The sequence below is a fragment of the Suillus subaureus genome (genome assembly GCF_016647635.1).
Source record: "Suillus subaureus strain MN1 chromosome Unknown BJ212scaffold_24, whole genome shotgun sequence".
NCBI classification, from domain to species: Eukaryota; Fungi; Basidiomycota; class Agaricomycetes; order Boletales; family Suillaceae; genus Suillus; species Suillus subaureus.
Genome location: NW_024538580.1, coordinates 53365 through 79275, shown reverse-complemented (window position 1 = coordinate 79275; position 25911 = coordinate 53365). Strand labels below are relative to the sequence as shown.

The following is a 25911-nucleotide window of genomic DNA, read 5'->3' as shown; positions in this document are numbered from 1 at the left end:
GTCTGAGTCATACTGTTCTGTTCTGTCTCATGTCCAATCTTAGCTTTTCCTTCTTGACACTGAGCTTTCACAATGCAAGAATAACTTCATTCACTAATCATAGATAGGATAAAGGTCTAGTGACCACATGTATTACTTCTGTGTAACATGAAAATATATGATTGAAGCATGAATCAAACAGAGAACTTCATGGTGCCAACATAAAGCCAGTCCACTCATGCCTTCGTTCATCTTTTCCTGTTTCTGTTAGTGAGTGGGAATAGAGCAGGATATTTCAGACATACTTTGATGGAATTGTGCCTTCTGCAGTCGAGTCAGCTGCATGCTTCAATGATGTTCCCCCAACCTCCACCAAAACACCTGGATTTTCCTTGCTACCAATACCAACAAATGTCAGGCCATCAGACCCAATTGTGTCAGCAATATCATTCCACCTGGATTTTATTGCAATGCACTTTGATACATGTGTCACTCCAATCTGACTTGCAATAGCTTTTTGCATGATATTATTGATAGTAGTTGAATCACTCAATGTGTTACCTTCATCTGCAGCAACATGTGTTATCTCCATTACTGCACTGGACTTGATATTGACAGAAGTCGCCTTGGGTTTCGATTTGGGTTTTGGTTTGGCCTTGGGTTTGGCCACCTTTGCAAGTGTGATCACTGGCACAGGGATAGGCTCAGTAGAATTGACCAGGGGAGTGAATTTCACTCTAGTGGGTGTGGCTGTAACAGTGGGAGTGTCTGAAATAGATTTGTTGGCAGAGTGAGGCTTGTTGGCATGTACTGTGAGAGACTTGGTTGTAGGAAGGTTTGACTTGCACTTGCACTTGGTTGTAGCACATTTGGTACCAGCCTGTGAATTGGGAACTTCAGCAGGTTGTGTGGTCTTGTTCACAGAAGGGGGGTTGGCAGCTGGAAGGGTGGGAAGCTGATAAGCAAATTGAGGAAGTTGCTTGTTGAGGCTAGGGCTTGTGGTACTGTGCTCAGTAGAGGTTGGAGAGGTCAACAAAGAAGAGAGACTAGATTTCTCCCACCCTGTCAAATTAAAATTGCTGTTGTTGAAATTCCACCCATGCATGGAGTTGGCAAGCAACAATCCCAAAGAAGCTGGTGAGCTGAATGACATGTTCTGCATGGTACTGCTACCAAGATATCCCATAGCAGTAAGACTGGGCTGAAAAAACTGGGTCTCAAATTGTTGAATTGAGCTGAGAGGCACACTAGCTTGAGGCATCATAACATTGTAGAAATCCAGTGACCAATCAGGATATTGGGACTAAGTCAAAAATTGTCAGGTGACATAGTGGGAGTGACAGCACATAAGACTCTTACCTGAGAGTAGAAAGGTCCCATAAGTTCACACACTGTGAGAAACATTCTCAAGACAGCTCATCTCAGGTCAGTAACAAGGAAGAAAAGGCTCTCCTCTCTATCACACATATGCAGAGAGGACTAGCACCCTTCTTTTTTCACATATATACCTTGCCATCTGACCCAATCCTATTTATTGTGGTCTTATATGATCATATAACATGCTTCCAGTCCATGTAATCCAATTCCGATGGGCTAAGGCAAAGGTTAGTCATCTCTGTTTATGTGTGATAGAGAGGAAAGCCTTTTCTTCCTTGTTACTGACCTGAGATGAGCTGTCTTGAGAATGTTTCTCACAGTGTGTGAAGAGACAGGGAATGTGATGGTGGAATTGATGTAATAGGTGACCTGGACAGCATTATCAGCCTTTCCTGTAGTGATATGTTGAATAATAGCCCTCCTATCAGTAGAGGTAAGCTTGGATGGATGCCCTTCACAGAAGTTTTCCTTGTCTGTGTGACTTTCTTTGATGAACTTGGCCACAGTGGACTTGGATACTCCAGTTCTAGAGGAAATTTGATAAGCAGAGAGGCCAGAATAGGAAAGAGAGAGGATATTATCCCTTTGAGCAGGGGGAGTGGCTTTCATGGTGAATATAACCATGACATATGGAAATTTTTGGTTTGTATAGTTAGATATGGTTTTAAAATGACATAATGACACCACTTTATAATTTATTTAATGGTGGCATGATTGTTATGGTGTCATAAATGATGATTTATATAGTTTTAATATGTGCTCAAAAAACTGTCTGCATGAGTCATGATTTTGTAAGCCTTGTATCTCCACCATATCTCCTCTGATTCTCACAATGTGGTGCTCAATCCAAAGCCCTGAAGCAGCACTACAATATGGTATTAGCATGTCACTGAGGTCTTTATGTATTCTCACACAATATTGTAAATAGTAAAAAATGCAAAAACATGTGAACAGTTTTTTGAGCCACTGTAAGATGATATTCAGACTAAGGAAACTACAGGAGTATCTACAGGGGTTATATACTGGAGAATATCTGAGGGGATCAGTAAGCAACAGAGTAAGGCTATGTATGAGCATGTGGACACACATTAGTAAGTAAGGTGGAACATAACTAAATGAACTCAGAGATGAAGACTTGTACAAGGATCAATCAGCAAGATGGAAACAGAGATAACCGAGAACTGGAAAGGCAGAGATGCCTAAATGGGGATAGGCGCAGGATCTCAGACAGAGGGTGGGAATGGTCTGGAGATAGTACAGTTAATATCCGGAGGTCCGGAGATCTGGGAATCCAGAAGGTAGGATGGAAACAGGACTGAGATATGTGAGGTGGTGGATGTAGTCTGGAATCTGAGAGGAGGTAAAGTCTGGATGTCTTGCTGGATGGAATGTGCATAGGGTGGACAGGATAGGGGATCCAGGAATGAGTCAGATATGGGGTCTGGAAATAGGTCTGGAAACCATGGGAATATGATGGGATCTATATCTGGCATATGGGATATGACAATGTGGTCGTGCTTAGAGTGTGATGGTCCCAATCCAGAGTACAAGTGTCAGGATTGCTTCAGGTCAGAGCTTCATTGCTCAGATTGTATTTTGTCAGTCCATGTGCACCACCTGCTTCACCAATTGCAGGTATGTCTTCACATTTAATTGTTATAACAGACCTAATCTCAAATACAGAAATGGAATGGCCAATACTTCAAACAAATTTCTCTGAAAGCCCTGGGCCTCCACATTCAGCTTGGTCATATCACTGGCTGGCAATGTGCCAATCCTTGCCAAGCTTTCAATGATGATTTTGTCATTGTTGACATCTTAGGTATACATGAAGTGGCACTCAACTTCTGTGGTTGTGCAATAGCTGAAAGTCATATGCAACAGCTACTTTGAATGTCATTATTTCCTTCAACAACCTCTGATCCAAAAACTGCTGCAACTTTTCACATTCTGGAGCAGTATCACCTGCTCTCATTTGAGTCAAAAATATCTGCCTATGAATTCTATCATGTACTTCACCAGATGTCTGACAACACCAGTCTACTTCTCATTAAGGTACGTTCAAAATTTCAAGTATTCTTATGGTCAATCAAGCTTCTTTATAGGATTGATATGAGTCATTTATGCAGATGGTTCATGAATGGCATCACCTGAAAATGCTCAAATGCTCAGGATGAGGTCATGATCCAAAGGGCATAGATGCAACAGCTCAAGGTGAATGCACTGTATTGTGCCCAGCTTGTCCACATCCAGGTAAGAACCTTCCAGCTGATTGGAAAGATGTACCTTGACAGTAAGTTTTAGATGAGCTTGAGTGGTATTATTGCTGATATAGATACTATTAGTTGGCTCTATGGATTGTTCCTTGCCATTGACACAAACTTCTGCTTGAAACACAAGGCTGTCTCAAATGACAGCATGGACCCAAGCCTGAGTTCTGGTTGGGCTTATTTCATCAATGATGAAGCTTACAAGGGCTTCTTGGACAGCATGGACAGCAATTCAGACAATACCCAAGAGGTTGTCTTATTTATATCTTCTTTTCTTATACTAATGATGTTCTACAGAAATCAACATGCTCAAGTCACAATGCCATGAACATGGCAGACATGAAACCTAACTGTGGACTTGCTGCCACAGGTTTAGGTACTGTTAACTGTGCCCGCCACAACATGAAATGGCCCAATGCTGTTGGAGATCTCCAAAAGGGTGAAAGGTAAATTGTGTTTTTCATTCAGACATTGGCAATCTAATGGTCTGTAGATATGTTAACATGGATTATTTATTCTTTTTGATGCTGCACCACACAGTAATCAACACTCTGAATGTATCTTACAACATCACATGCCAATGGCACAAGAAATTATGGTACTGCATGACCACATTTCCAGTCTCAATGCAACTCCTGCCTGCTTTCAAGACTATTTCTTTTTTTGTCCCAAAGTTCCACCTTCCTGCTCATATTGAGGGGTGTCAAACCTCATTCTCATTCAATTTCAAAAGTGGGGTTGGTTGGACTGATGGAGAAGCTCCTGAGCACAGCTGGGTAAATATTAACCCCATTGCTTTGAGTATGAAAGAGATGGGCCCAGGTGCACAGCAAGACACTCTTGATGACTATTTTGGAGATTCAAATTGGAAAAAGGTTGTTAAACTTGGTTGGTTCACTTTATTTGATATCATAAAGAGTGTATTTGGGCTGACCTCCTTTATTATCAGGTCATACTATGCTTCACAAGTTGAAGGATGCATTACCAGAGCAACAGGATCATCATGAAGCCCTTGATGACTTTGAAGAAGGTTTGAGAGGTGAATATAGTGCTACTCTCACCCAGTGGAGAGAACAGGTAGAGGCATGGGAGTGTGACCTTGCAAAGCCAAATCCTTTTTATATTCATCCTGCTCCCTGATCCATTACCTATGCTTCATTTCTGTTTCATGATTTGTGATCTGTTCCTACTGAATGAAGGGTCGAAAGTATGTATTGATCATCATCACTCACTGTGTGCTGATTTTTCTGTGCTTTGTAGCTGTTACTATGGCCTCTGTGCAACTGGAACTGGCTAGGGATGATCAGAATGACATTCAAATGGGAACTTGCCTTGCACTACATAAGGGCTGTACTCCAAGTGTATTGATCAGTACTGGCTTAGAACTTGAGGAACAACAGTCAGTTCCACAAGTGTGGCATATGAGACCTTTGACTAACTTTTTTTCATAGACAACAAATGAAAGCTGACAGAACAGGCCTTGGTGTCCATGCTTCAGATAATCAAGAAGGGAAATTACTTCAGCAGAATAACACTCTGCAATGCAGGATTGACACCTGGACTAAATTACAGGAACTGTACATGCCATCACTTGCTGCACTATGTGTCAGTAAGAGGTCAGTATCTGGTGACATTGCTGCTGCAGTAACTACACTTGAAACCATCAAACTCTGGCTACCATCCCAAATTGGCAGGACAGCACCTTGTGACATCCACCTGCAAACAATCGAATGGAAGCTACACTACATGCAAGCTCACAATGCACTCCATTCCCTATACTCAAACTTGTGTGCTCAGACTGCCATCCTCAAGTATAAAGATCGCAACCTTTGTGGTCAAGGTGCAAATATGAGGGCACAGAATACACTCAAGGCTGTTGAAGCAAGGATTGACACTGCCGCCAGCACATATGAGCATGCCCATAAGGCTCTCATTGTTCTTGCACCACTGCTGAATCAGACTGGGTGACACTTGTCACTGAGGCCACTAAACCAAACTGATATTCACTCAATGACAGATCTATTATGGGGGGAATCAGAGGGGACAAGAAAATTATCTTGGATCTGGAATATGCAAGGAGCTGCACCTGATGAGATGGACAATGATAATGCTTTCAAAGGTGAGTATATATTTTTTTCATTTTTGGAGGCTTCCTAAGGTTTGCAGTCAATTAGATATGCGAATCAAATGGTGCAAAGCCAGGGCATGGGCAATGCGCTGGGTAGAAGAGATGGAGCTGCTGAAGGAAGAGATGTGGAGAATCCTACAATTTTTTGAATGGCATGTGCAATGCTGGGATGAGTGTGGGCTAGAAGATGCCTTACATGATATGGTCAATGATGATGAGTGTGAGGGACTGTTAGCATATGCAAAACATCAAGCTTCATTATGTCAAAGGCTTGCTGAGTCCTTTAGAACTAGTTGGACTGACACCTTGGCACTGGCAGACTCATTCAATGACTCACTCATCACTCAGCAAGACAAGGACATTGATTGATTAGTACCCATAGTACATGCATATGTAGCAAGAACCAATATGAATTTGTGCTAGCATTACCTGTCTCATTTGAAGGAGTAAGGCCAATGGGGAGGCAAGAACAAGTGGCTGAATAGGCGGGTGAGATGTGTCAGCAAGTGGTGCACTATGCATCACTGATGCATCACTGGAAGGGAGCTGATGCATCAGCATGAGAGGGGGCTGTGTTATGAACTAGGATAATTGTAACAACAGCAGCTCAATAAGAGTGACAGCTGAGGTTGATTCAGACCTTGCAAATGCAAAGGTCTTTAAGACAAGATGAAAAGAGTGTCTCTGACTTGAATATTGGGTTCAGACAACTTAGGATTGGAGATCCTAAGCAAAGGAATGTTCAGGTGAAAACCTAGTAAGATTAAAGTGAAGAACTACAAGATACATTGTTGACTATATATAGTGAACATAGGTGGTTTAGGGCAGGTGTGGGATCAACAATGAGTCAGAGATAAGAAAGGACACGTCAGCAATAACAAGAATAGGTCATCTAGTGATGGCAATGGAAATTGTGATGTAATACAAGAGATGAGTCAGAGATAAGCCTAATGGCAGCATCATGTGGCTTGTGATGTAATACAAGGTAAAGAGAGAGAAAATGAATAGGGGCATATATGATTGTAACAGGCTGATGCATCAGCATGGTGTTACGAACTCGGATAGAGCATTGTTCCAATAAAGGAATCAAGGATCACAGTCAATCAAGGACTAAGCCTTATTGAGTCAATGCCTCCCTCAGGAGCGATCATCTAGACTCCCACAGGATCTAGAGTTCAAATGGGACAAATGGCTAGCCTCCTTCCCAAGGAGCTAGAGTTCAAGTATCAGAGAGAATCAAGTAGATTCAAGTAGATTCAAGTTAGAGAAAATACAAGTGGTAACTAGAGTTTATATACATAAAGGAATTGTGCACAGACCATGCTGGGCAAAGGGTAACAACTACTAAGAAAGGAAGGTTCATGGGAAAACAAGGTATGAGTCAGAGATAAGGGAGACCATGAGGAAACAGCACAGTGAAAAGGAAGCATTAGAAGTACAGCCATATAGGAGTCTGCAGTGATGATGGGAAAAAGAGTGGGGCACTGTAACACATGGGAGGACTGATGCATCACTGGGAGGGAGTTGATGCATCAGCATGAGAGGGGGCTGATGCATCAGCAAGGGAGAAATGGTGGTATAATTGCAGCAATGTTGCATCACAGATGCGCTACAGTTACCCTGTTTCATGCATCAGTATGCCACTAACCTGTGAGGAAGGGACCATGAGGAAGGGCCAGGGGGGAACTATGAGGAAAGGCCAAGGAGGGTCCACCACAAAGGGCCAGGGAGGGACTACAAGGAAAGGCCAGGAAAGGACCACCACAAAGGGCCAGGGAGGAACCATGAGGAAAGGCCAAGGAGGGAGCACCATGAAGGGCTAGGGAGGGAACACAAGGAAGGGGAGGCCAGGAAACATTGGGCTCAAGAGGGTGGTAGTAGTAGTGGTGAAACAAAATTGAAAGGAACTTGCATGAAATTTTTCAAATGGCTTACCTAAGCATCCTGTAAGCTTGAGCACTCTAGCATTGCCAACTTTCACCTTGCTCCATCTTGCACAAACAATGACAAATCAATTTCAGCCACTTGCACTGGTCACATGGTTTGGGGTTATCCACAATAATTCATCAGTAAAATCTAAGGCTGTCAATGTAAACAGTCATTGACAATGAATTTAGCTATACCTGTAAATGTTTGAACCCTTGAGGCTGATAGAACAGTCAAAAAAAATTGGTTGAGAACATCACAGTAGCACCAAAGAACTAGTCATTTACTGTGAAAGAAACAGGACACATACATGTACAAATAAATTGTCATTGTGAATGAGTGCTTGGGTCCTGATTTTCTGGCCTTGTGGAGCAGGGTGATGGTCACATGTATGACCTTGGATGACATTGTAATTCATACAATATTTGAACCCACTTACATAGTTTTGTAAATCAAATATAAATGAGGGAATATTATATTGCTCAACAAATGGTACCTAATTACACTATCATACCTCACCAGCCATAATGGCACAAAGTCATGGCCTTGTTGGAAACTCTCATAGGAATCTACATTAGGTTACAAGTGCTAATGGTGCTTTCTGTCATATCCCATATGCCAGACATAGATCCCATCATATTCCCACGCTTTCTGAACCTATTTCCGGACCCCACCTCCGACTCATTCCCAGATCCCCTTCTGCTGTGTGCTCCATATCTAAGCAGGATTAGCTCTGCTATGGAATTACCCCTGAGCTCCAGACCTCCAGATCTTTACTACTAGCCTGATCTGTACACCCCTATCCTATCCACCCTATGCACATTCCATCCAGCAAGACATCTGGACTTTACCTCCTCTCAGATTCTGGACTACATCCACTACCTCACATATCTCAGTCCTGTTTCCGCCCTTCCTTCTGGATCCCCAGATCTCCAGACCTATTCTCACCCTTCATCCAAGATCCTGCACCTATCCCCATTTAGGCATCTCCACCTTTCCAGTTCTCGGTGTCATGCATGGTATGGAGTTCATACCATGACATATATAAGAAGTATAGAAGGAGATGATTAGGAGAGTGTATAAGGATATATTTCTCACTCATGAGCTTAGTCATCTATTTCCCTTTATTTATTTACTTGTATTTATAGTTTCAGCCACTTGATTACATCAGTGAACCACTCAGATATGTTTGTAAGCATGTCATGTGACTGGTAATATTCTGATTTGTAAGGATAATTTCCATGACTTATCATGTTTTGTTGTGATTTGTCATGCTTTGTAATATTTTACTCATGTACTTTAGTAAGCAGCTGATTCAGCACACCAAAAGGCTTGGTTTGTAAGCATATTCTTACCAATCCAGTGATGAGTCATTGCTTAGTAAGGATGGTTTCCAAAATGTATATAAGGACTCTATTCTCACATAATCAAGAAGTTTTTCCCTCTTCTTTCTTGTCTCAAACCATGAGATTCATAAGATTTGAAGTGCAGGAGTTTTCCCTCTTTCTGTCTCAATAGTGTGAGATTATGAAGAAAGTGAAGGCCTCAAGATTGCCTTTGAAAACTATAGTATTTCTAGTCTAATTGGTTGTATACTATCTTACAGGGACTACCTATACAACAGCCTATCATATTCGATTCAGCAGAGGTCCATATTACCTACTAGGTTTAAGTTAACCTGACAAAATATATACTTCCCTTTACTACCAAGAAGTGATCTAGCAAAGAAGTAATTTATTACCCTTTGGCCACCCACAAACAACACATTATCAACCAAGAAGTAGAAAATCCATTGACTGTGAACTTGAGGAGCTGGCACCTTAGTCTTATTGAAGTACAATTGTGATAGTCATTGTATCTACTCACTGTGAAGATTGTTGCTTACAAAGTAAGCCCCTTTGAAAAACCAAGTGCAGGGAAAAGACATTCCCTTGAGATTACATAAGTTTCTTATGATAGAAACTTAGTTTATTTGAGACCAGCTTCTCACCTCATTTTCTGATATTGACCAACATGAGCTTTGGTCAATCTGTTCATTTGTGAGACCCACTTCTCACCTAGTTTTCTGATATTGACCAACACAAGCTTTGGTCAATCTGTTCATTTGTGAGACCAGTTTCTCACCACTTTGTACCTATTTGACCAACCAGTCTTTGGTCAATGTATTTGTATTTGAGACCATAGTCTCTACAGAGAATTATCTTAATGAGGAACCATGTTCCAGTGTCTAGACAGTTTATCCTAGACAAGTTTATAAGTTGGGATAAAACACAAAAGCTCTGGCTAAGTTAATCACATTGATTGGTTTAGTGAGCCTCCCAAGAACTCACACATTATCTACCATGAAAGAAGAAAAGTTGTAGACCATGTTAATCAAGGACTGTGTTAAGAACCATGTTGCTCAAGGGAGAGAGAGACTGACTCAGAGAGGCTTGGCCTCAGCTCGTACACTGTGCCCCTTACCTGAGTATGTGCCCTTTATTTTGTATGAGGTCTGATGATGGTCCAATGAAGTCCGGAGGACTTCTGGAGGCTGGCTACTCTGCTGGAGAGCACTAGAGGACTTCTGGAGGAGTGTGGGAAACATCCAGAGGAGCGTGGGAGAGTTCCCACTGCAAGGTAATACTTCTACAGGAAACAGGATGGAAGGATAGGAGGTCTGAAGGTCCGGAGGACAGGAGGACAGGAGGACAGGAGGACAGGATGATGGAGGACAGAAGGATGGGAGGACAGGAGGGCAGGATGACGGAGGACAGAAGGACAGGATGTCCGAAGGACAGGGGGATAGGATGTCCGAGGGTTAGGAGGATGGAATGTCTGAAGGACAGGATGCCCAGAGGTATGAGGGACAGGAGGTCCGGAGGTCCGGAAGGAATAGGGGCTACATCGGACGAAGTCCGATGTAGAAACAAACAGAGGTAGACTACCCTAAGGTAGAGTTAGAGAGACAGGGATTGGACCTAAGTCTGGAAAGAGGGTAAGTGCCAGAAAGGCAGAGCTCTGGCCTAGGGAATCAATCCCTAGGCCTGATGGATAGGACAGACTTAGGTGGACCAAAGTCTGAGAGAGGATTGGGCAAGTCTAAGTTGATATTCCAACTAAGGAACTACAGGAGTATCTACAGGGGTTATATACTGAACAATATCTGAGGGGATCAGTAAGCAAAGGAGCAAGGCTATGTACGAGCATGTGAAAACACATTAGTAAGTAAGTTGGAACATAAGTAAATGAACTCGGAGATGAGGACTTGTACAAGGATCAATAAGCAAGACGGAACAAGAGGTGACTGAAAGCCAGAAGGCAGAGAATGCCTAAATGGGGATAGGCGCAGGATATCGGATAGAGGGTGGGAATAGGTCCAGAGATCTGGGGATCCAGAAGACAAGGTGAATACAGGACTGGAATACAAGAAGGTGGATATAGTCCAGAATCCAAGACAAGGTGAAGTCCAGATGTCTTGCTGGATGGAGTGTGCATAGGGTGGACAGGATAGGGTTGAACAGATCAGGCTAGCAGTGAGGATCTGGAGGTCTGGAGCTCAGGGGTAAATCTGGAGTGTAGTCGATCCTGCTGAGGTGTGGAGTACACAGTGGAAGGGGATCTGGGAATGAGTTGGATATGGGGTCTGGATGTAGGCTTGGAAGGCGTGGGAATATGATGGAATGTGGGTCCAGATTATGGGATATGACAGACTGGCAAGAAGTCTTATCCTAGTGTAATTGTGGTGTCATTACATTTTACATGCATTTATATAAGACCCTTGGTTATAAAGACATTGGTTATCTCTGTTTCCATCTTGCTGATTGATCCTTGTACTGGTTTCATCTCCGAGTTCATTTACTTATGTTCCATCTTACTTACCAATGTGTTTCCACATGCTCATACATAGCTTTACTCTGTTGCTTACTGATCCTCTTGGATATCCTCTAGTATATAACCCCTGTACAACTCCAGTAGAGTCCTCAGTCTGAATATCTTAGTTCCTGTTCTACTTGCCCAATCTTCTTCCAGACTTCAGTCCATCTGAGTCTTGTCCTTTTCCACAAGGCCTAGGGAAGGATTCCCTAGGCTGGAATTCCAGACCTTCAGATTTGTCCCCTATGTCTCTGTCCCAAGTCTAGGGATTGCTTCCCTAGACTGGAGTCTTGCCTTTCTGGCACTTACCCTCTCTCCAGACTTTGGTCCACTTCCTGTCCCTCCAACTCTACCTTAGGGTAGTCTACCTCTGTTTGCTTCTACATTGGACTTTGTCTGATGTAGCCCCTATTCCTTCCAGACCTCCAGATGTCCTGTCCTTCAGATGTTCCACCCTTCATACCTTCAGACATCCTGTCCTCCATACCTCCATGTCCTGTCCTGTGTACCTCTGGACATCTTGTCCTCCAGACCTTCAGTCCTCCTGTCCTCCATACTCCAGACCTCTGGACATCCTGTCCTCCAGACCTCCTATCCTTCCATCCTGTTTCCTGTAGAGGTATTACCCTGGGGTCTCTTCCCTTTCTGTGCAGAGAAAACTCCTCCGGAACTCTCCCACACTCCTCTGGATATTTCTCCAGAAGTCCTCCCACACTCTCCACCAGAGTAGCCAGCCTCTGGAAGTCCTTTGGACTTTGACGGACCATCATCAGACTTCATCTGAAATGAAGGGCACATACTTAGGTAAGGGGCACAGCATATGAGCTGAGGCCAAGCCCCTCTGAGTCAGTCTCTCTCTCCTTTGAGCATGGTTCTTGACACTTTCCATGATAAAGTCTTATATCACTTGGTAGTTCAAAACATAAATGAAGGAATATGGTATGAGTCAACAAGTGTGACTCAATGATGCTATTGCACATTGATTGCTGCAGCAGTGCAACATCATGATCTTGTCATGAACTCCTCATGGTAAAATGGATTTTCAGATATCCATGGCTATGTACTGATCACTCATATTTTTCACTGTATACATAGGTATATTCAGCAGGAGCAGAATTATATCATCCTATATTTCTCACAGCTTGTTAAGAACCATGTTGCTCAAGGGGGAGAGACTGACTCAGAGGGGCTTGGCCTCAGCTCGTACGCTGTGCCCCTTACCCGAGTATGTGCCCTTCATTTCATATGAGGTCCAATGATGGTCCAATGAAGTCCAGAGGACTTCCGGAGGCTGGCTACTCTGGTGGAGAGCGCTAGAGGACTTCCAGAGGAGTGCAGGAAATGTCCAGAGGAGCGCAGGAGAGTTCTGGAGGAATGCAGGAAGTGCTCAGGAGAGTTCCCACTGCAAGGTAATACTTCTACAGGAAACAGGATGGAAGGATAGGAGGTCCAAAGGTCTGGAGGACAGTAGGGCAGGAGGACAGGAGGACAGGAGGACAGGAGGACAGGAGGACAGGATGACAGAGGACAGAAGGACAGGATGTCCAAAGGTACAGAGGGCAGGGTGTCTGAAGGACAGGAGGATAGGATGTCTGAGGGTTAGGAGGATGGAATGTCCGAAGGTATGGAGGGCGGAACATCTGAAGGTATGGAGGGCGGAACATCTGAAGGTATGGAGGGCGGAACATCTGAAGGACAGGATGCCTGGAGGTACAAGGGACAGGAGGTCCGGAGGTCTGGAAGGAATAGGGGCTACATTGGATGAAGTCTGATGTAGAAACAAACAGGGGAAGACTACACTAAGGTAGAGTCGAAGGGTCAGGGATTGGACCTAAGTCCAGAAAGAGGGGAAGTGCCAGAAAGGCGGAGCTCCAGCCTAGGGAATCAATCCCTAGGCCTGATGGGTAGGACAGACTTAGCTGGACCAAAGTCCAAGAGAGGATTGGGCAAGTCTAAGTTGATATTCAAACTAAGGAAACTACAGGAGTATCTACAGGGGTTATATACTGGAGAATATCTGAGGGGATCAATAAGCAAAGGAGCAGGGCTATGTATGAGCATGTGGAAACACATTAGTAAGTAAGATGGAACATAAGTAAATGAACTCAGAGATGAAGACTTGTACAAGGATCAATAAGCAAGATGGAAGAAGAGGTAACCAAAAGCCGGGAAGGTAGAGATGCCTAAATGGGGATAGGCGCAGGATATCAGACAGAGGGTGGGAATAGGTCCAGCGTTAATATCCAGAGGTCCGGAGATCTGGGGATCTGGAAGACAAGGTGGATACAGGACCGGAATATGAGAAGGTGGATATAGTCCGGAATCCGAGACAAGGTGAAGTTCAGATGTCTTGCTGGATGGAGTGTGTATAGGGTGGATGGGACAGGGGGGTATGGATCAGGCTAGCAGTGGAGATCCAATGGTCCGGAGCTCAGGGATAAATCTGGAGCATAGTCAATCCTGCTGAGGTGTGGAGCACAGTGGAAGGGGATCTGGGAATGAGCTGGATATGAAGTGGGGTCCAGATGTAGGCTTGGAAGGCGTGGGAATATGATGGAACGTGGGTCTGGATTGTGGGATATGACACAGCTACCATATCATAAACTCATCAATTCACTGATGATAGACTCTGCCCTCCAGTGAGGCTTGTTGTTGCAAACTACTATTTATCTCACACCAAATGCACATTATGTGCCAAACAGGTACTTTCACCTTTTAGAGGATTGATGCAGGAAGGCTAAAATATGGGAAATTTGATATACAGATTAAACTATGTTCCTTGGTTACAAGACATAGCGAAATTCACTTGCGGTTCCACCATCATCAAAGGGCTTGATATGTGCATCACATTATTCCAGGTTAAATGCAGTGGAGCAAACATTATTCACATCAGTAAAACACTTTTTTTCCCACCACAAAAAAATGGCTGGCCACAGCTTGGTTCCTTCTGTACAGAGCTGTACAGAGCCCACAGAGGCAAAGTGATTTGCTGATGCAGTGGCACTGGTGCTTCAGCAATCTACCTGTTATTGGCATGTGGTATTGAACATAATTGGAGCTTTGTAGCCACCGGTAAGCATCATAAACAATATACTTCCAAAATGTGATGGGGACATCTGATTCAGATATCAGCAAATGGTCTGTCCAATTCACCAAACAAAATGTCTCTCAGAATTCTATAGACAGTCACATTGTTGTTGAGCATGTGCAGGCTGATGGGCATATTCTTTAACCACAGCATACAAGTCCAGTGGATTTTGACTTCACTATGTGTAACCCACCATTTTATAGCAGTGCTGAGGATGTTTTGCAATCAGCTGAATTCAAGGAGTTTAGTCTGAATGCAGTGAGAAAGACAGTGTTAATGCATGTAAGAGAATTTAACCAATTGACTCAGGTTTGCTCTGGAGCAGATGTGGAGATGATAATGCAGGGAGAGACACATTTTGTTGCTCAGATTTTCTTGGAAAGCCTACAGTTGAGGATGAAGTGCTGGTGACCTGATTGCATCAACAGTGCATGCATATAGGTGGTTAGTGTATGGTCAATTAGGAACTGTCCAAGATTCACAGGGTAAATTAGCAATGCACCCAGAGGCTTCAGATTCACCAGCATGAATTACAGTAAATTAACAGGTCTGTAAATCAACACTAATTTACAGGTGAATTAGGTCAAGTGTACTGTGAATTAGGTGAATTATTTCCACTTGTCCCAAGCAGAAGGGTTGGGGACAGATGAGGACAGGTTTTTAGTGGCAGCCTTCTTTGTTAGTCTGGAACCCAGGTGTGCAGGTTGTTTTCCAATTAAATTGAGCAGTTCACACAGGTAGGGTGCATGTAAATCAATACCACTGGATGCTGCAAGCACAAACAAGTCTTTTTTTGCTGTCTTAAACTGTGAAGGAGCAGCTGGACCATCCAACCAATCTGCACCATTATCAAACTCATCTTCCAAGTCCAAGTCCAAGTCCACTGTTCTCGCATCAGGTGGAGGAGGCATTTGATCAGCAGGAGGCAAATCTTTGGCAGGATGGAATGCCAGCAGATTTGAATGCTGCTGCTGCTGCTATGGTAAGGTCATCCACCCATTTGACAAGAAGTACTTGTTACAAGAACAGGCAAGCAAATGACAGGAGAGGGAGCTAGAACACAAAGATACAATCTCAGTTTCAACTAGAACTGATATTAACGTGCATAGTACCTAGAACACAAAGGTACACTATGGTTTTGGTTAGCTAATGCTGACATACATGTTTCCAAGTACTCACATCTCAGTTTCAACTAGAACTGAGATGTGCGCATCTGATGGGTACTTGGTTTTATAGCAAGGTAAGTAAGGAACACAAAGGTGAAGTTTTCTGACATATGTATATTGCAGGGTGCAAGCCGATGTCATTGGGGCACAGCCTATTGACCCATCTGGCTCATGTGCTTAGACCTCTCTCTCCCACTCATACCTATCATGTCAGATCATTTAGCTTCCTCACTCTCTTTCTCTTTGGATCATTTGGACTTCAACAGTACTGTCTCTGGAGACTCATAGTACTGATCCAAGTAGCCACCAAGCACATTGGTCACAGCATTGAGGCTAGGTCCACATTCTTTAAATGAAATAGGACCTTTGTCGCGCTGACCCATGTGCACTGATGGGACCATAATCCTCAAACTTCTTGTCATCCAAGGCAAAGAAGTCAAAGCCATACTGCATGATTGAAGGGTCCACATAAGGAATGGTTTCAGGGAGATTTTGGAAATAAAGAGATAGTAGCTGTAGTTTATTTCTCATTTCACAGTTCATGGTTGAGAATGTGGTTCATTTAATGGCCTACATGGCCAATCAGAAAATTCATAGCATTTATGTCCAAAAATAGGGTTATTGGTCCTATGTTGACCTGATCTCCATGCATCAACTTTCGTCATGTGTATTATATATAATTAAATAATACAATTTTGATGGATTCATAGGCTGACATAACGTTGGTGATGTCAGAGTATGAATGTGATGCTGGTAGGGTATAGGTCCATTGGCTGTTTTCAGGTGCACATTATGTACTGAGATTGAGCACCAAAATCATGCTTGGTTGAAAACATAGATCCTATACTGAGACCTAGGTATTGGTAGTATACTGGTTGGCTGATGTACAAGCTATATAATTCCGGCATACATATGACACATGAGCATATGTAGAGTGCACACCCATCAACATGCTGTAGTGGTACTACCTGAATATTTTTGCACTGATATTTGCACCATCGAGAGATCATAGAAAGCACGTATTATTCTTGTACCAAATGATGACAGGTATGATTAAAATGAGGAATGCAATGCAGGGGCAGCTAAATGACAGGTATGATTAAAATGAGGGATGCAGCAGTGCAGGAGAGGTGAAAATGAATGGGAATATTAGGTGGTCCAAATAAGCTTGGTCTGAATAGCAGTCTGCCAACAAGGATTCATCCTTGAAATTAACTTTGAGACCTTCTTGCCACCAGGAAACTCAGCAAGATCAGCTTGGAATATTTCAATGAACAACCTAGCCAAACATCAGTGTCAATAACTGCATGAGCCAACAAAAATGCACTTCTGCAACTCCTTCTCTTGCTCAGCAGGAGTCGAGGAGGCTTCCTTAGATATTTGGCACATGACTAAGAGCGAGTGATTGACAAAGTTCCAGAATCTGATGGTATTGGTGTAGTGTGCTGGAGTACCTTCAACCAGTCCAAATCTGGAGTCCAGTGGATCATCTAGTAAGACTGCAGCAGTTTCAACACTGTTCCCAAGCCCATTCAATTCCTCTTCCTCTCCATTAGCATCCCCACCACCCAGCTGCACTCCACTTTGGTCCTTGAGCTCTTCATCATCCATGTTGGCACCATTCTCAATCCTCCTAGCGCTGGGTGCGTGACCATTACCTGTTGGAGTGTCTGGGGAGGCCTGATTGTTAGACCCAAGTGCATTGTTAGTGCCAAACAAGTCATCTTCAAGTTGTGCAATGTTGACACCAAGTTCACATTCAACTTTGCACTGCATATCCTGCTTAAGCAATGGAATAAGGTAAGGGGAAAATAAATCGTTGATGGAAGCATTTTTGTAGTCACTGACTCCAATGAGAAAAATTCGTAGAAGACGCCGCTGTCCCCATACAAACAAGTGTTAATTAATAGATATGTATGTTTTATCACTTACCAGGAGCGCGATCCTGTTCCAATGAGTAGAGTCAACTTCCATACCAGACCCACTGTGTGCAAGTGCCCTCATCACATCAGCAATGCTCGTGTGCTTGACAATTGATGCGGTGAGGGCATTCTTGATGACACTCCAAATGCCTGTAAGTAGCTTTGTAACCAATTTGCCCAACTGAGCTCTGAGTTCGACATCCTCGAGCATTCCAGGAGGAATTTTGAAGACATTGGAATGAGTGGTAATGAAGTCCTGAAACAAGTTAGCGGCGCTGAACAATGGACTTCGAAGCCATACCATTATATGATGCTGAGTATTAGTAACATATGCTGTGATATTTGGCAACAGCATACATGCAAACAAACGGTTATATAGCCCATTCTTCCAGTCCAAGTTAGTCTAGAATAACACAGAATGAAAAGTATCACTGTCACCTTGAAGTCCTTCGATTCTAAGGCATCCTTCAATTCCTGCATTCTCTTCACCCTATTTCCCTCGCAAAGTTTGATAAGGGTAATTTTGAGGTCTATGAGCATAAAGAAAATGTCGCCAGACTGCATCAAGCCAGAGTCAGCCAACACAACAATGCCAATGGTTTGACAAATTTTTCTTACATCGATGAAATACATGATGTCTCCGATAGGGACATCATTGTCTTCACACATTTTCTTGGCATATGTCTTCAAGCATTTCATTCGTTGGGGTGTAAGCTTTGTAGGATCCCCATGGTTGGAAGTTCCACTATTCCTGCATCAATGAATTGCTGTGCTGATTGGCTCATCCAATGATGACATTGGACTAGAGGGGGGCTGGACTTCAAGGCCAGGTACTGCTGGGCCATCACCACTTTTAGATTGATGGTTCAGGGATCGGGAAGCATCTGTACAGTGTGAAGTACATTAGCAAGTTAAATGAGACCTTATATACGAGGACCTACATCTATGCCCTCCAGCAGACAGATGGTTGGATGAGCTTCCACTGCCAGGGTCAGGCGTAGTACTCCTTCCAATGGATCTTGCCCCCAAAGTTCCTGAGTTCAACTGTGGCCTTGGCAATTGCTCTGCTCATGAAGGTGATGTTGAGCGTTGGTTGCCACCAGAAGGTATGTGCAGATGATAACCACATTGGAACATTGTCGCAAACACCAAAGGCCACAGCAGCTGCTCTTGCTTGAAGTTTGATATTATAAATAGAATCTGTAACACTCCGAAAGTTGACACCCAGAGAATGAAAATTCAGGCCTCTGTCCTCTGGGCAGACTGAAAGATACTGGTATTGATATATTATAATGTAAGGTGTGATGAAGTAGGAAGAATTTTAAAGACAAACATGCGAACCTGTTGAAGAATGCTGGAGGAAGAACTTCAAAGACAAACATGTGAACCTGTCAAAGAATGCTGGAGGAAGAACTTCAAAGACAAACACGCGAACCTGTCAAAGAATGATGGAGGAAGAACTTCAAAGACAAACACACAAACCTGTCAAAGAACGATGGAGGAAGAACTCCAAGGACAAACACACAAACCTGTCCAAGAATGCTGGAGGAAGAACTTCAAAAACAAACACATGAACCTGTCCAAGAATGATGGAGGAAGAACTTCAAAGACAAACACACAAACCTGTCAAAGAACAATGGAGGAAGAACTTCAAGGACAAACATGTAAACCTGTCCAAGAATGCTGGAGGAAGAACTTCAAAAACAAACATGCAAACCTGTCCAAGAACAATGGAGGAAGAACTTCAAGGACAGGCAGTGAGGATGCAAATCTAGCATCTTGCAGAAATGGGGAGTTTTAGAGTCCAGCGTCTTGCAGGAATGGGGAGTTCTGTCTAGTACTGTCTATTGGACTGGTTGTGGTGTGGAGCCTGAGGGTGCCAGAGAGGTCATCACTGGCACGGAAGGTTGCAAGGGAAGATCATATGGCAGTTGTCGTGAATGGGGCAGGTGAAGGGGGGGGGGGAGGGTATGAGGGATTTGGAAGAGCTAGCCCCAAAGTGTGCTGATATGGCAGGACACCATATTGCCCAGGATACATTGGCGGCACCATGGAAGGTGAGTTTGATGGCCAAGGATGAGAAGGGGGAGGTCTAGGTGGACCGAGTGCGGGAGATGATTGTCACGTCAATATCATTGGGGGTGGCTGCAAAGAGTTATGCGAATGGGGAGCACTGTATGGGGGTCTGAGGGAATGCTGCATCTGTGAAGGTACAGTAGCAGGCAGATGTAGTGATGGGAGATGAGAAGGCATGGGCACTGGGAGATGGGAACTCGAAGATGCAGCTGCCTGTGTGATTGTGGGTTGTCGTGGACCTGGCAGCTGCAGTGGAGCTGCCTTCTCTTTTGCTTTCTGTGTTTTCTTGGTTCGTTTTGCTGCTGGATGGTCAAATACTGCAGGAACATCAGCTATGACATCGCACAATGCACTCGAAAGCTCAGTATCTGGTGTTTCACCTGATTTCTTGGCTGCTTTCTTCTCCCACATTTGATGGGCTGCTGCTAAACGAACCTGTGCTGCATTATTGACCCTCAATGATGTCTCACAAAGTGATGGAGGAATGACAGATCAAATTTGGGCATAGTTGTGAATTGAGTAAGCATTGAGCAAGTAGAATGGTGAGGATTTGTGCTGAATGATGGACTTCATGCGTGTGGTCTCGGTTCACTCTTGACAAAGGCGACATTGACTGGTGTCTGTGCACTATGATTTGACACAGTCATGCTGGATGTTTACTATACAAATGATTTCCTAGATTCACTGCATGAGCATGTCAATAAGCTTGATTGAAGGATCATGTTACTTACTTGTGGGCTAATGACAACCTCATGCTGTGTGAGCTTGAGAGTGGGGAGGTGAAGTAAAGGATGTAAAACAGGTCCAAAAGCAAATTTCTGAATGGCAACATGGTTCATGGCTTTGTTAGAGTTCAAAATCAGGATCTCACAAATGCGCCCAATGGCTGTGTGGGATGTTGAAGAGTCATTGAAAATGATATGGCCTTCTAAGGACGCTTTCTCACCATTGCCAAGAATCAACGAGATGCCTTCGCGGTATTGAGCATTACAGACAGGTTGTGAGAGCTCGAGCTTGGTGCAGCACATTGCTGTCCACATCACAGGGTTTGCTGCCACAGGCCATCCATTGTTGATAGTGACTTTCTTGAGTTGACCAGTTCCTTGAGTAATAGATGTTACAATCCACGATGCTTGGTATTCAATGAATGGCACATTACCTGTCACAGGAGGTTCTTGTATATGAATTCCTAAAAGCCGTGCTTGCTCTGGATGCTTGTCAAGGTAGTTCAAAACTGCGTCACCTGCCCAAACCCACTTTTCCTAGCACTATCAAACCACTAACCACCAGTCGCAATATGTTTGATGATATCTTGCCTTGCAAATATTTTGCATGTATCCTGGCTCGGACCTTGTCAATTGCTATGTATACATGCCAGCTGGAACACATGATTGAACGACTCGTATCATTCAGTGGAAAAGAGAATGGCTGGTCCAAAGCGATGAATGTATGCGGGAAGATGGACCAAAAAGTGGAATTTCAGCTTCAAGATGAGAATGCTTGGTGCACATTTTGCTGTGACATTGAGGAAATCCTCAATTTTCTGGGAAAGCTTTGTCTATGATTCAATCAGCATTGGTGCAGCAGTGTCAGAGCACAATCATACCAAGTATATCTCTATATCATCTATCTCCATGTGCCAAACATACACAACAAGCTCACCAATACATGTCCAGCCATCAAGTACCGTTCTCAGCAGTAAGTCTTGAATGAGAAATGGCATGACCTGCGCTAAACTTTTGAAGTGTTTCCCTATGAGCCCACCCTTATAATGACAAATATACTCAGCGTTGAGACATGGAGCATTGAGTCCGGCCTTCTCAATAGAGTTGAGATGCATTTGAAAAACGTCCAAAAGCTTTGCCTTCTTGAGACGATAAACAGATTGACCCCAAAAGTACTTGACAACTCCCAGTAGAACTGTATGGAGAATTTCTGTCGGCGTGTCCTGATGAACATTGAATCCTGACAAAAGGTCAATGTAAAGCAGAAAATGAGGACATATATGTTACCTTCCACACCCAGTAATGGATTGATTGCGTCATTGAGTGCACTCCCTCGCAGGAGGTCTTTGAGTTGCTTCTCTAGGATAGCCTTGACTTCAGCCTCTGGCTTTGCCTGAATGCCAGCACCCCGTTTGCAAAGTTTCTTCCCCAGCTCAACAACCGTCTCAAGAATGTAACCAGTTGTCATGTCCTTCATGCCTGACAAAGCGACAGATTTCTTAATCTTCTCTGTCGCACCCAAAGCAAGCACAGAAGAAAATTGCGCATGAATCTCTTCTGCTGTTCCCGCAGGAGTGCGAAGTTTTCCTGGCTACTTGGACAGTCAGTCAACATGGTGACAAGCAGGGCAAGAATATGCTACATACCACGAAGATACTCTTGTAGCCCTCATCTGACTCTTTATACTCTTTTGTTCTGCCAACTTCACATGTCCTGCAGAAGTAGTTGCAATGCAGCCCTGTGTGGCTACATTCCTCGGCCTGCATGGGATTGTTGCCACCGAGAAACAGACCATATAGCTCCAGCATAACTTCTTCTTCGTGCTTGCAGTCCCAAGTGAAGACTCCAGATTCCGCAGCTTTCCTAAGATCACCAGCGTCATGTTTCACTATCACACATTATAAGTATCACATACCTAATTGATTCTTGCATGGTGCTCATCATCTCCATTGGGGCTGCATGAGGAGATGACATGATGAATTGAATGCAAAACTCTTTCTCGAGCATTTTGTGAGGTAGATTCACGTTCGACATGTACACTGCATGGTGCTTGTTCCATTGCTTGGATATATTGCTAGATACATTGTCCATGAAGATTATAAGAGGGATTGAATACACCATACATCCTTGAGATTTCGCACGCAAAGGATTCAGCACGAGTTTTGCATACTTGTTTGATGACTCTGTCAGCCCACAAGTGAGTTTGTCATCATTGGCAGATATTTCCCTGAATGACCTTCGAAAGTTAGATGTTGGAATCATCTCCCGCTCATCACTGACAATAAACCCATCCTAAGTCTATCAGTAAAAGTGAAAGTATGCAAAGAACGGACTCACCTCTGTTCATTGTACAGCACGGCCAAGTGCATGTAGCTGCTTGTCCGCACCATCATTTGTCGATGAGTACAATGCAAGAAAGAAGTGCTCGGGTATAAAGTAGTCTCCTGACACATCCTGCAAGAGCTCATTCACAAAGTAGATCTCTCCATCAACTTTAGCTGCAGGGGGCAAAGGGAGTTCAAACAGCATTTTTTCTCCATTGAGCACCTGCAACATTCCCTTGCCGCTGTCTTCAGGGTAATCCTGCATCGCAAAATGCGTGAGAGGGTTTGCATAGTCCTAAATGAGAACATTCAATGTCAGTGTTGAGAGATGAGATCATGTTGGAACTGCATACCTTGGCAATTGCTTTTCCAACATTATTGAGATAAAATATATTACCCAAACATGCAGTTATCTTTTCTGTTGGATTGCCAACAAGCATTCAAACAGATTCCTGGAGCCGATTCAATGTGTATAGCGAGGGAACATCATGGGCACCAAGTGCCTTTGCCCAAGATGGAACTGCCTTTTTCTGCGCCTTGGAGAATGGCAGCCTTGGAGAACTAAATAGTAATGTGGTAATATAGTGCTTAAATGATAGGTTAGCAGTGAAAATGCACGAAGATGTTGGAACATACAGCTTTTGATGGCTAAGGATAATTTGGATTGTCAGGTGAAACTGGACAGTTCAGATTTGTATCACACAAGGCGGTCAATGTACAATCATCTATTAATGTAAATAAGCCTCCTGCACAAAATGAAACAGTGTCTCACCTAAAAGTTCAATCCCAAAGTCTGATCCCATCTCATCATCAAAGCCAATCTCTTCACTCACTGGGGTGAGCGGCATGGAAAATAATTGATCCCCTGAAGCAAGGGCAGACTGCAACTCCTCATACAAATCGCATGTCTTGTTGACTTGGTAGAAAGGACTGCTTGAGATTGCATCCCAGAGATCAGCGACTGGTACTACTTCATGGTCTGGTCCATGTGGATCTGGGATATGGACAGCATTGTCAACATCCATGGCACTAGAAGTAAAATCTGAGTCGCCGTCAGCAGGTGAAGGTAAACATTCTGCTTCATGATGGCGCTGCTGCCTTCGTTGTTGCTGCTGGGAAGGAGCCTTCGAGCCCATTGATGTCCAGGCCCTGGCATGACGCTGATGTACACCAGTGGCAAGATGCTTCAGTGCATGCTTGGGATGCATTGTGCGCAGAGCATTATCATGCTTTGGACACATGTTGCAAACAACCTGAGATGCTCCACAAAACTGCAAGACTGCATTAAACATCAGTAAACACTATTCACGTTGAGCACAAAACTTACTTATACCATCAACAGGCCACAGTGTGGCAGACATGAAACCTTTTGTCGAGCGATTGGAGTGCAATAATCAATAGACTTGTGATTCTGAAGGTGACTCTTTCGGATCACGTGATTCCTTGGGCGAATTTTGGCAAAGTCCAGCTTGAGAGCACTTGTCCCATCAACAGCGCTGAGGCCTGGAGACATCATGTCAATTCTTCAACCTCATCATCTTTCAAGCTCAACCTTCTATCCAGATATGCGACTCACTGATTCAAAAGACGTCATTCTACAGCTTTTGTCACTCTTGGTATGGTTGTCAAGCACAGTACCTCGTCACCTCGCTTGTTTGAATATTGTATGTGATCTGATTTTCTTGAATAACGGCTACTTTTACTGACAGATGCTCTATAGCCTATCGAAATTTCTGTGTCTTTGAAAGACAAATACAAATCATTCATGGTACCAGTAATTGAGATAGCATCTCAGCAGCCTCATCCCTCGAATAATGTATGTATCTGTACCAATCTTTTGCAATGAGACTGACAGTGTGTATCTGTAGTCTGCAACTTTCAGTCAATCTTGCTCTGTAACTGATAATGACATATCATTTCCTTTCCTTCCACTTCCGCTAACATTTGACCACACAGATTCTGACCACTGGGTGGAACTCTTGGACAACATCCAATCATGGCTTGTGAAATCTGTGGATCCAAGTACGCCTGAATGGGCTTGGGGCCAGGAAGTGTTCTGGTATGTATTCATTGCTACCAATCCCAACTTCCCAGGCAGGAAATGGTCCTTCTGGGATTCTAGCATTTCTCTCAAGGGCCAATTCATCGAGGAGTGGGTGGGAAGCGGTGGTGTTTTCAGTACGGCCATTGACAATGACAGTGAGCTAGATGTCTCTACACCCACTGATACCCTGGACTACATTTGGACTGAATTTTCGAGGCACATCACGCTTTTTTATCCCCATCCTTTGGTTTCTACTTCATGATTTTTCCTCCATTGAACAGTCTGGGACATTTAGCATGGTATGTAGGGCACCATATTGTATCATGTCTGCATTTCTATATCTTGTCTTTACATCAGTCTGTATGTTCAATGACAAGCTACTTCATGATCAACTTCTCTCGTGGTTTGCAATGTGAAGCGTGAAATTAGACTATACTGCCTACAAGATGTCTATAATGCCCTATACTTGTCATGTTGTCTACCCTATACCTGTCATATGTAAATTCTATATCTTGCATCCTATATACTGTACAAGCAAGGCTGCCATTATAGACTCTACACTTACCACATACATGACATACACCTTTCATATATAAATCCTATATCTTGCTCTCTTTGCCGTGCCTTTGTTGGTGTCATTGTCTTGCCGATGCTTTACTCCAGGGCTTGGAAAGACACTGAATCAGCACACGAAGTTAGCTTGTTTCCACGCTGGGTAAATATCCTGAACTAGATCTTTTATGGTGACTTGACTTTGGATCATTGTCAAATAAATTTATTCTTTATCATAAATGTACCATTTATGTACAAGGTTCTGGCTGTGTCATATACATTTAATTTATCTTTTGTCAAATATTCATCATGCAAATTTGATGATTGGCCGTGTAGCCAGTGTAGATATTTTGTGAGATTCATGAATTCACAGATTCACCATCATGGAGATGCCTGATTCTAATTCACCCTAATTCACCCTAATTCACACCCCAAAATGCCCATCCGAGATTCACATGCTGATCAGCCCTAATTCACAG

The 25911-nt window shown here is 43.5% G+C and overlaps 6 protein-coding genes across 6 annotated transcripts; 2 read left to right on the top strand and 4 right to left on the bottom strand.

Annotated features, from left to right (window-relative positions):
• Positions 1 to 274: 274 nt before the first annotated feature.
• On the bottom strand, positions 275 to 1383 carry BJ212DRAFT_1482619 (uncharacterized protein; the record flags this gene model as incomplete). The annotated part of the gene is made up of 2 exons (XM_041340450.1): positions 275 to 1282; positions 1339 to 1383. 2 exons carry the CDS (start codon positions 1381 to 1383, stop codon positions 275 to 277), a joined length of 1053 nt encoding a protein of 350 aa, XP_041191023.1.
• Positions 1384 to 4438: 3055 nt separating this feature from the next.
• BJ212DRAFT_1482617 (uncharacterized protein) lies at positions 4439 to 5594 on the top strand (the record flags this gene model as incomplete). The annotated part of the gene is made up of 4 exons (XM_041340449.1): positions 4439 to 4514; positions 4576 to 4665; positions 4887 to 5025; positions 5078 to 5594. The coding sequence occupies 4 exons, from the start codon at positions 4439 to 4441 to the stop codon at positions 5592 to 5594; spliced, it is 822 nt and encodes a 273-aa protein (XP_041191022.1).
• Positions 5595 to 15231: 9637 nt separating this feature from the next.
• On the bottom strand, positions 15232 to 18410 carry BJ212DRAFT_1482616 (uncharacterized protein; the record flags this gene model as incomplete). The annotated part of the gene is made up of 7 exons (XM_041340448.1): positions 15232 to 15600; positions 17014 to 17068; positions 17117 to 17667; positions 17722 to 17967; positions 18013 to 18096; positions 18150 to 18269; positions 18330 to 18410. 7 exons carry the CDS (start codon positions 18408 to 18410, stop codon positions 15232 to 15234), a joined length of 1506 nt encoding a protein of 501 aa, XP_041191021.1.
• Positions 18411 to 21192: 2782 nt separating this feature from the next.
• BJ212DRAFT_1275574 (uncharacterized protein) lies at positions 21193 to 21342 on the bottom strand (the record flags this gene model as incomplete). Its single annotated transcript, XM_041331230.1, has 1 exon — positions 21193 to 21342. A coding segment is annotated over one exon (150 nt), but the record flags the coding sequence as incomplete, so codon positions are not given.
• A 45-nt stretch (positions 21343 to 21387) lies between these two features.
• Positions 21388 to 22633, bottom strand: BJ212DRAFT_1447867 (uncharacterized protein; the record flags this gene model as incomplete). The annotated part of the gene is made up of 4 exons (XM_041338460.1): positions 21388 to 21752; positions 21800 to 22072; positions 22125 to 22375; positions 22428 to 22633. 4 exons carry the CDS (start codon positions 22631 to 22633, stop codon positions 21388 to 21390), a joined length of 1095 nt encoding a protein of 364 aa, XP_041191019.1.
• Positions 22634 to 24365: 1732 nt separating this feature from the next.
• Positions 24366 to 24995, top strand: BJ212DRAFT_1201291 (uncharacterized protein; the record flags this gene model as incomplete). The annotated part of the gene is made up of 3 exons (XM_041329078.1): positions 24366 to 24500; positions 24557 to 24652; positions 24705 to 24995. Coding segments are annotated over 3 exons (522 nt in total), but the record flags the coding sequence as incomplete, so codon positions are not given.
• Between the last annotated feature and the right edge of the window lie 916 nt (positions 24996 to 25911).